General features: G+C 44.1%; 1 protein-coding gene across 1 annotated transcript; it reads right to left on the reverse strand.

Annotated features, from left to right (window-relative positions):
* Positions 1 to 828: 828 nt before the first annotated feature.
* Positions 829 to 8,855, reverse strand: ARL14EPL (ADP ribosylation factor like GTPase 14 effector protein like). The gene is made up of 3 exons (XM_061553729.1): positions 8,742 to 8,855; positions 3,085 to 3,212; positions 829 to 2,297 (listed from the first exon to the last, which is right to left on the reverse strand). Exons 1-3 carry the CDS (start codon positions 8,790 to 8,792, stop codon positions 2,066 to 2,068), a joined length of 411 nt encoding a protein of 136 aa, XP_061409713.1. The 5' UTR covers positions 8,793 to 8,855; the 3' UTR covers positions 829 to 2,065.
* Between the last annotated feature and the right edge of the window lie 296 nt (positions 8,856 to 9,151).

Genomic DNA, 9,151 nt, shown 5'->3' on the forward strand with positions numbered 1-9,151 from the left:
TTTCTTACCGTACGTAGCCAACCATACTAATCGGAGGTGGGGAAAAGTATGTGTTTATGCAAAACACAATTTTGCCAAAAAAAATGTATTTCACCTCTATTTATAAATTCAGTTCGACGATTCTACCTGTAGCTATGCTGGCACTTAAAAAAGGGCAAGGAGTGCAAACCCAGCGACATCTGCAATGTGAAGCACTAAAAAAGGGGAATATAGTTCATAATGCAAAGAAGCCAGTAGCCTATTTGCAATGCGAAGTGCTTTCCATTATTTTTATATTAAGTTATGATAATTATAATAAGCCGCCGACGAGGTGTGCCACGGATTGTGAGAGGAATTGGCCGCTCCCAGGAGAGAGCTAAAACTCTCATTCTTTGTATTGATTTCAGGATAAATGGTCCCTTGTATTACAGGAGGAGTCGCGCACCATGGGTAAATCTGTGAAGTTTCGGACTTTGTGGATTTTTAGAATTCTCTTCCATGTACACAATGCATTTGAAACAATGTTTTCCACCTAAAATATAGTAATGTTCTGCTAAAAGTAGTTTGTAATTGAAAAACGTGTTAATAAGCCACTCACAATATACCTATCAAGGTACATTATGTAATTTTACTTTTCAGTTTTAATGTTGCTTATCATCCTGAGTCATTTACATTTTTAACGGTTTACAATGAACTAGAATTTATCCAAATAGTATTTTTATTGTACTTCAATAAAGAATACCATATATATGTCATCAGACGAAGCATTGCATCGGGAGTTTTTCATGGAATATCTCCTGAATTAGTTTTCCAACTGTTTTGGATGTAGTTTCATTACATCAATCTGCATTATGGGTTCCGTAGCGTCCAGGTTGTATATTCGTGGCGACACGCGTTTAATTTTCACCAATACTTTTGGATTGCCTAAATGAAGGCACATGCGGGAAACCAGTCAAGATGTCTCGTCGCTTGTACAGCAGCATGGACCCCTCTTCCTCAAGATACGGGCAATGGTCTTAATGGGATTAGCCCGTAGGACCACTAATGGAACATGGTTGATTGTGTGGCCTGCTGGCCCGTGTTAGTTTCTCTCTTTTATTTACTACTTAAAATTTTCTCTATATGCTGGCAAGAACCATTTGTATAGCAACGCTGTTGGTGTGACAATATTCAGGAGAATCCAATACTTTTTGTAAATGGAAGGCCAAAAATATATTGCAAACCACATGTTGAGAGAGGATTTATCCATATACTAAACATGATTGATAAGTTATTGGTAAAAATAGAAAACTTAAATAGAAAATTAGAATATTTGTATATTTATTAAAACCAGAATGACAGGTGTTAATATATGTAATATCTTATACACAGAGCCACTTGATTAGCAAATATATATATATAAAAAACGTGCAAGTGTCCATCTAGCTCTTTTGTCGCAAAGGGTATGTCGTACAAAAACAACCCGAACATTAAACATTTTCTTGGGGAAAACATACCCGCGAAATATTTGCCTTTTCGAATTCACATTTTGCCCCTGAAATTCCAAAAAATTACGTCCAATACAAACCAATGGGAAGCCAAAAAATGTTCGGAAGATCGACTTTAATTTTATTCGTAGAGTCGTCGTTGCCCATTGATTATATTAAAATGTTCTGCATAAAGCCATGGTTCCTTAACGCACTTGGCTTCGGCATGGTGACATCACAATATAGGGCTGATTGACTTTATGATGTCATCACGCTTCACGCCATGGGCAAGAGTGGGGTGAAGCTACATCCCGCACAGATGCGCGGGCTCTGCTAGTATGTGATGAGCCCAATAATACAAATACACATTTATATTCTGCAAATCATGCATAAGTACACTGCATTGACTTAAAAAAATGTAATTTCACTAAGATGACTTAAAGTGCAATAACTCCAGAATAAAATAAATATTCTATTTTGGAAAAATTTCCACAGGATACACTGACATATACGCAGGAGCGTGTCAATGTTTTTGATAATGGGATCTCACCGAGTGTGAATTGGAAGGTAAACAACATGCCACACACACACGCGTGGCACCACAGCGACCGGCGTGTGGCCTAGCCGTTGGCAGCACAGTTGTGCAAGGTATTCCCCCCCTCCACATCGATGCGATCGTAGAGCCACTTGCGGTGCACGCGGCACTGGAGGCCACACTTGGAGGAGCTGCACTGGGAGCAGCTGTAAAAGCAGCCTGGACAGTCCTCGTCCAGGCAGTCGCATAGGTCAATCCCCACGGAGATGAGTCGCCCCGCCTCATCGTACACGTGCTGATTCGCTTGCTGACATTGCCTGGCGGTGCCACAACCGATGGATTGAGCTCCAATAAGCAAAATGAGGCAGCGATTCTGAAAACATGTTCACATTCACAAATGCACGAATCCAACATATTTGACGTCATTGCACCTTTTCGTACGGAGCATCTGCATACTAAATGTGAAGTTATTCAGCTGGACAGCAAATTGTCAGGATTTAGGTGCATGCTCCAATGTAGAAGTTTTTTGTTTGGTTTATAGCATTTCGTTTTTATTGTCTTGTCCCAAATTGTTCTGTCATCCATTTGATTAACTTCCATGTACGGCACATTCGTATATAACTTGCTTAAATAGAAATTAATCAAGCCTTAGATATATGATGCATGCATGAGCATATAAACTTATTTATGAATCAATGCATCTTTATAGTGCAGATCATGCATCAGATATAAGGCAAATAATTTGCAAAACTGTCCGTTTACTGCATTCTTTGGGGAATACTCTAAATAATTATACATTCATGCAGTATTTCTAAATCACGTATTGTACTTTTCAAGGACAATTTCGTGCCCAAGTAAATGATGGCTATGCTATGGTGTGCATTACAAACCATCCTTAAATTAAATGCTGCAACTCAGGTAATTTTGCCTTGGCAGCTAGTCGTGAGCCACAAACCACAAACCACAGTGATTGACATTGCCAGACAGGGCAGAACATATTACACACACTGTCCTCTTAGCAATGACACGCTGATCTTGCCCTCCTTGTCTGCTTGACACAATGTGGCCCGTTTGCAAACACGCTGGTGATGTGTGGGGTCCCACCTCTCTGCAGTTTTGACTTTACTCTGCAGCTTCCTCCGTTCCCGCTTGCTGTTCTCAGGGTTGAAGTCCGAGATGTTGGGACCAGGGTTGAGAAAGCGCAGGGTGCGTATGGCCTTGGGCGTCTGCGGCTGTAAGGGAAAGCTTTGTCAGTGTTGTGTACGGCTTCAAAGTGGTCGTACGAAACATTTTGTCAGACGAGTGTTCATCTTCCACGATTCAGTTGTCACAATGGGTGGCCATTTACGATACCATTGGGTTACACATTTGTGTTGTTTATATTCTTTGTATTGTCTCAATTGTCCTTGTTCAAATGTGTTGTTGCTCTTCATTGATTTCAGAGGAGAGTAGTTTGCCAAATAACCTGGAATGTACTCTTTGGTTCTTTCGGTAAAGTCACGTAGGTATAAAAAATAAAATAAATTAAATCACGACGTTTGAGGCGCAACACAAGCGTCCGTCATCAGGTGGGACAACCACAGCAAGAAACAATTGCTAAAGAACCAAAGAGTATGGATCCCTGCAGTCACGAAAACTTCAAATCTAGATTGAACCTGGAATGTTTCAGTTTCACTTATTTGGTATAGCCCTGTGAACCATTCGGCTCTTGAATCAGGTGCAACCGCAACAAACAAAAAACATGAACAAGAAAACATCTTAAAGTGACTATGTGACTATGTGCAAACAGAAAATCTAAGAAAAGACAGCAAAATATTGCAGAAAAAAAACAGTACACCAACGCTGTGCACAAATCCCAGTGGGATGCAAGTCAAACAACAACCACAAGACAACTTAGATTAAGGCCATTAGTCTAACTCAGTACTACAACAAACATGGCCAAACCAAAAAACCTTTTCGAAATCACCAAAATAAAGCCATGAAAGCAATGTAACAGTGATCATATCAATGTGCCACATCTTTGAAGGAAAACCAGGGTTGAGCCTGTATATTGCTTTGGTAGATGGCCACTGTGCATCGTTAACAGCAGGTTGCTTTTATAGGGTGCAGGGGGGGGGTGCTCTGTGCAACATAACATTGTTGCACTGGACTTGCATGCTCCCTGCCTTCAACTCCACCAGCGTGGTGAAAGAGGGTCCAAAAGGGCTGTTCGCACATCATCATAATACGCACCTCCAACTTTAAAAAATACAGGGAAGGTTGGGGTTGGGCATCTTATAATCCGGATAATATGGTATGTGTATAGCTTGGGCATGCCATCAGCTGCTGCGATGATGAACACTGCAACCCACGAGGGATTGTGCAATTAATGTAACGATTCTGCAAAGTCCTTGTATGTTGTTACCAACAGTGGGTTGTCGACAGGAGGGGTACTGTGTCAATGTATTTACGGGCAACAGCTGTCGGGCTCACTTCGTGTTCGTAAAATATTCCATTAAAAGTGTATCCCAGTCCCACTACGAAGTGTGATGAATGGGATGAAGTTCACGTTTTGACAAAGGACTTAGTAAGTTATGTTCATATTACATCCATAATATAGTTTTTTGAGTTAGATGGCGTAAATATAAATGTGTCGTTAAACCCGCGACCATCAGACACAATCAATTAGTGAGGTTTGTCACGTAAAGAGAACGTGCCAATTTGTTACGAGTACAGCACACCGGTTGTGTTGGAGAGCAAATCCACAACATTTACAATCCGAGTACCACGTTTAATGAGTAATTTCAACCGGCAGAATTGTGGAGAAATCCTCTCGTTACGTCCCTTAAATAGAGGCGTACATGTGATGGGGGTCACTTGTGAGCCCTTCACGTGCAAAGTGGAGGGGGGGGGGGGGATTGATGAATATGTATAAATTACAATTGTTATCCATTGCCTCTTATTGCACGTTTGTACTATACAATATAGATCGTGTGATACCGAGTGAAGGCGTTGCGCAGTGATTAACGCATTTCTGCCTTGAGTTCGAGATTCCCGACTAAGGCTGAACAGCCTCCACTCCCCCATCCATCAAGCCTGCACTGATCAGTGTCAAGTATGAGAAATCAACCAACAAGACGTGTTACGGTGGAGGACTGAATCCGGCAGTAGCCAGGGAAATCTTGACTTCTAAACCACAAATGTGTCGTTAAACCCGCCACCACCTAACACAGCATATTAATAAGGTTTGCCACGCAAACAAAACATGCCAATTTGTCACACTGGCTTCGTTACGTTGGCCGTGTCGGGTGGTGGTGGGTTTCACGACATACTACTATAAGCCAAGAACGTGTCACGCGCGTGACGTCACTCCACGTGAGGCCCACCCCCCCGTGTGACGTCACTCCACATGAGGCCAAGCCCCCCTTGTGACGTCACTCCACATAAGGCCACCCCCCCGTGTGACGTCACTCCACATGAGGCCAACCCCCCCGTGTGACGTCACTCCAGATGAGGCCCACCCCCCCTTGTGACGTCACTCCACATAAGGCCCGACGCGTGACGTCACTCCACATGAGCCCCCCCCCCATAATTAATATTCATGAGTGGGTGGATTTTTACACGAACGCACTCCACATGCCGCACCCCTCCGCTCATGAATAATCATGAGCGGATGACGTCACTTCACATGCTGCACCCCTCCCCAATCACCATTAGCGGGTGACGTCACTCCACATGGGGCAACCCCCCTCATTAATAATCATGAGCTGAACAATTTTTTTATATTGAATATTTCAGATTTACTGCAATATACACCCGTCCTCGGACGGGCAAAAAAGCTCGTCTTTATTTATATTTACGCGATCTAACCCCCCAAAAAAAACCTCTCCAGTATTATGGAAATATTGGTATCGAAAGTCCACGTGTTAAACATCCAAAGCGCACGTGTATAATGGGGAAATGTGTGTGTGTATAATTTGACAGCACGTGTATTATGGAAAGAAAACACGCATTTAATGGAAAAGCACGTGAACATAACTGGCAAGAGCAGACGGTAGAAACAACACGTTGCTACAAAGCACACAACAACAACACGCAACTCAAGAGCGCCAGCACGCGTGGTAGACACAGCTCAGAAGTAACGTAGCCAGAACGTTGCGTATCCCGCGGTGCAAATTTACACACAAGCACCGTGTACATACACTTTAACGCACAGCAATACGCACGAAGCTATCAGCACTGCATACAATTCTGGCGAATTGCCCGATGATGCTGGATGCAATTACCAGCGAAACGTCGTACTACTCAAATTGTAAATTGTTGTGGTTTCACGCTTCAACACACCGGTGTGGGGCTAAAGCAGTGAACTATTTGTCTTTTGTCAACGTGACACTTTTTTTACTGATTGGCCGTGTCGGGTGGTGGAGGGTTACGACACATTTATAAATAACGCGATCTAAACCCAAAAACGTTGATTATGAATAATATTGGTCGCGAAAGCCTCACACGTGTTAAACATACAAAAGGTGCCCGAAATCTACATTGACGGTCAGTACCAGTGACCCTGCGGTGAGGTCAATGGCTGGGGAGGCACTGGCTAGCGTCAGATTCTAGATTTTGAAGCTTTCGTGACTGCAAGGATTCATATTCTTAGGTTTTTTCGGTAAAATCACGTAGGTAAAAAATTAAAATTAATAAAAGTAAAATAAAAATCACGACGTTTCGGAGGCAACACAAGCTTCCGTCTTCAGGTGGAACCGTCACAGCACGATAGCTGTATCAAGTGACAGCTGTATAAAGTGATACAGCTATCGTGCTGTGACGTTACACCTGAAGACGGAAGCTTGTGTTGCCTCCGAAACGTCGTGATTTTTATTTTATTTTCCTTTTATTAATTTTAAAATTTGTACCTACGTGACTTTTCCCGAAAAAACCTAAGAATATGATAGCATCAGATTCACACACCGAGGGGGGCGTGGCCTCACCGAGGGGGGCGTGTTAGACACGCCCCTCTCAGTGAGGCAGATGTGATAGCTGCCTCCCCTGGTGCTTTTTCATTGCAGTTTCATGACGAGACCAGCGAGCCTAATAATCTTCATACACATACGTGAAATAAGTTACCTGCAGTATGGAAGGCGATGACATGAAATGAAGGGGTCTACAAACATTACATTGGTGACATACTGAGATAGTAACAGGCACGCGCTTATCGCCCGCGCTCCATCCAGTTACTGAGGGGTTGCGCAATCAGAGGGAAGGCTGAGCTTGTCACTGCCTCACCTCTCGTCTCTTCCTGTATTTGCAGCGGAGCTCCGCAAATTTGGCGATTTTGACTATAAAAATGATTAGAATCGTACAGAAATGACATTTATAACAGATCAGTGGAAAAAAAAAATCTTAATATTTTTTTTAGTAACAACTATTTTCATTGGAGTATGCCAGGTGAGGATATGCCTCCCCTGCCTCCCCTGACCTCACGTCCCCTGGTCAGTACGCGCCGCTGTACGCGTGTACCCATGAAATGTGGGAGAACACGTTACGTATGGTGGAACTTCTCTCGCACCGTACGTTGGCTGCCGATCTTTAAAAACGCAACGACCCCGTGCTGCTGTGCACTTGATTCAACGAAACAATCACTCGAACAAGAACGGGGGAAGAAGAGAAATTTGCAACCGTCAAGGAACGGAATCAATCGCGTTACCCCGAGTACGTCCACCGGGGAGATGGAGCCGTTAAAATCGAGTTGGTTGTGCGAGGTGCTGGGGGTCGTGGGGGTCGTGGAACACAAATAAGTATAACCCGTAAAAACAAAGTTTTTCACTATAAATCCTTTATATGCGTGGCGGCTAGAGTCCTCTCGTCCTCTGGCTTGAGATGGCTGCCACCTATGGGTCAGATGATTGTCTGCCAGTATTAAGCAATTGGTAATTAAATATTTAATTTGTTTTCCCTAAACAGTGTAAAATTTTGGAGAAAAAAATTTCACGAACATTAATTGTCACGCACAACGAGTCTGTGTGCAAAATGTCACCTCGATTGGATCACGGGAAGTGGGTTAAAAAACGACCGAAAGATTTGCACGGTCGTAAGCAAGCAAGCACGCAAGCAAACTTAATATAAAGGATTTAAAAACAAGTGGGGGCGTAATCTAGCAGTGGATGGACCCTGACCTACGCGATTAGACGGAGTGAGCCGTGCACACCCACCGAAGCGACACACGTGGGGAGGCCTCCGATCCATCCTCGTGGCCACATTAACACACGCGAAATGTTCACGTTTTACACTGCACACGAGTTACCCACCCCCCCCCCCCCCTGGGTGCCCTTTATCACTGCGTGGTAACGTCCCTCTGTTTTTAATTAAAATAAAACCGAGACGCAACTCGAAAGTAACTTCCTGATGAGAGAGAAACAAAAATAAACACGAGAGTCGCTTCCAGATTGTTGGGGGGGGGGGGGGGTCTCTTTACTGTTAACCGCAACTTGCAGCAGCGTATCGTCTCACACACCGTACCACTGCAGTATTTAATATCGTCTTGATATCAACACACTACTAGGCTCCCACACACACACATACACTCTCTCTACTCCGGCTGCGCCAACAGTTCCCGTCGTACAATACAAAAACTATTGCCAAGGCCTCCGTCCTGGCATCCGCATTCGAGTTTTTTGCTCAGCTTATCAGCAGCCCACGTTAAAGATGTCCACGTCTGGGCAAGGTGTCGATACTACAACAACACGGGGGGAGGAAGGGGGGTGGTGGCCCACAGGAGCAACAGAGACCTGCGTGGTGGCCGAATTCCCTCCCTCGGCCGTGCGAAGATTCTGATCCATATCCGCGCAGCAGCAAGATGACAGCAAGCGAACAGCAGAATTGACATTGGGTGGGCGGGTAGAATGGGCGGAACAGGGCTGTGTTGGGCCACACGTACACCCCCTCGGTTACTGTACACGTACTGAGCCCATTAAGTTCTCATGTTCGTCGTTTCTGATTTGACTTGGGTGGCACTTGCACGTCAAGGTGAACGCGAGCCTGCAGGAAAAGCACCGTACACCAACGCTGTGTGCAAAAATCCCAGTGGGATGCAAGTCAAACAACAACAACAACCACAAGACAACTTAGATTAAGGCCATCGGTCTAACTCAGTACTACAACAAACATGGCCAAACCAAAACACGTTTTCGAAATAACC

The sequence above is a fragment of the Lethenteron reissneri genome, chromosome 18 (assembly GCF_015708825.2).
Source record: "Lethenteron reissneri isolate LAM-NWPU_2019-01 chromosome 18, ASM1570882v1, whole genome shotgun sequence".
NCBI classification, from domain to species: domain Eukaryota; kingdom Metazoa; phylum Chordata; class Hyperoartia; order Petromyzontiformes; family Petromyzontidae; genus Lethenteron; species Lethenteron reissneri.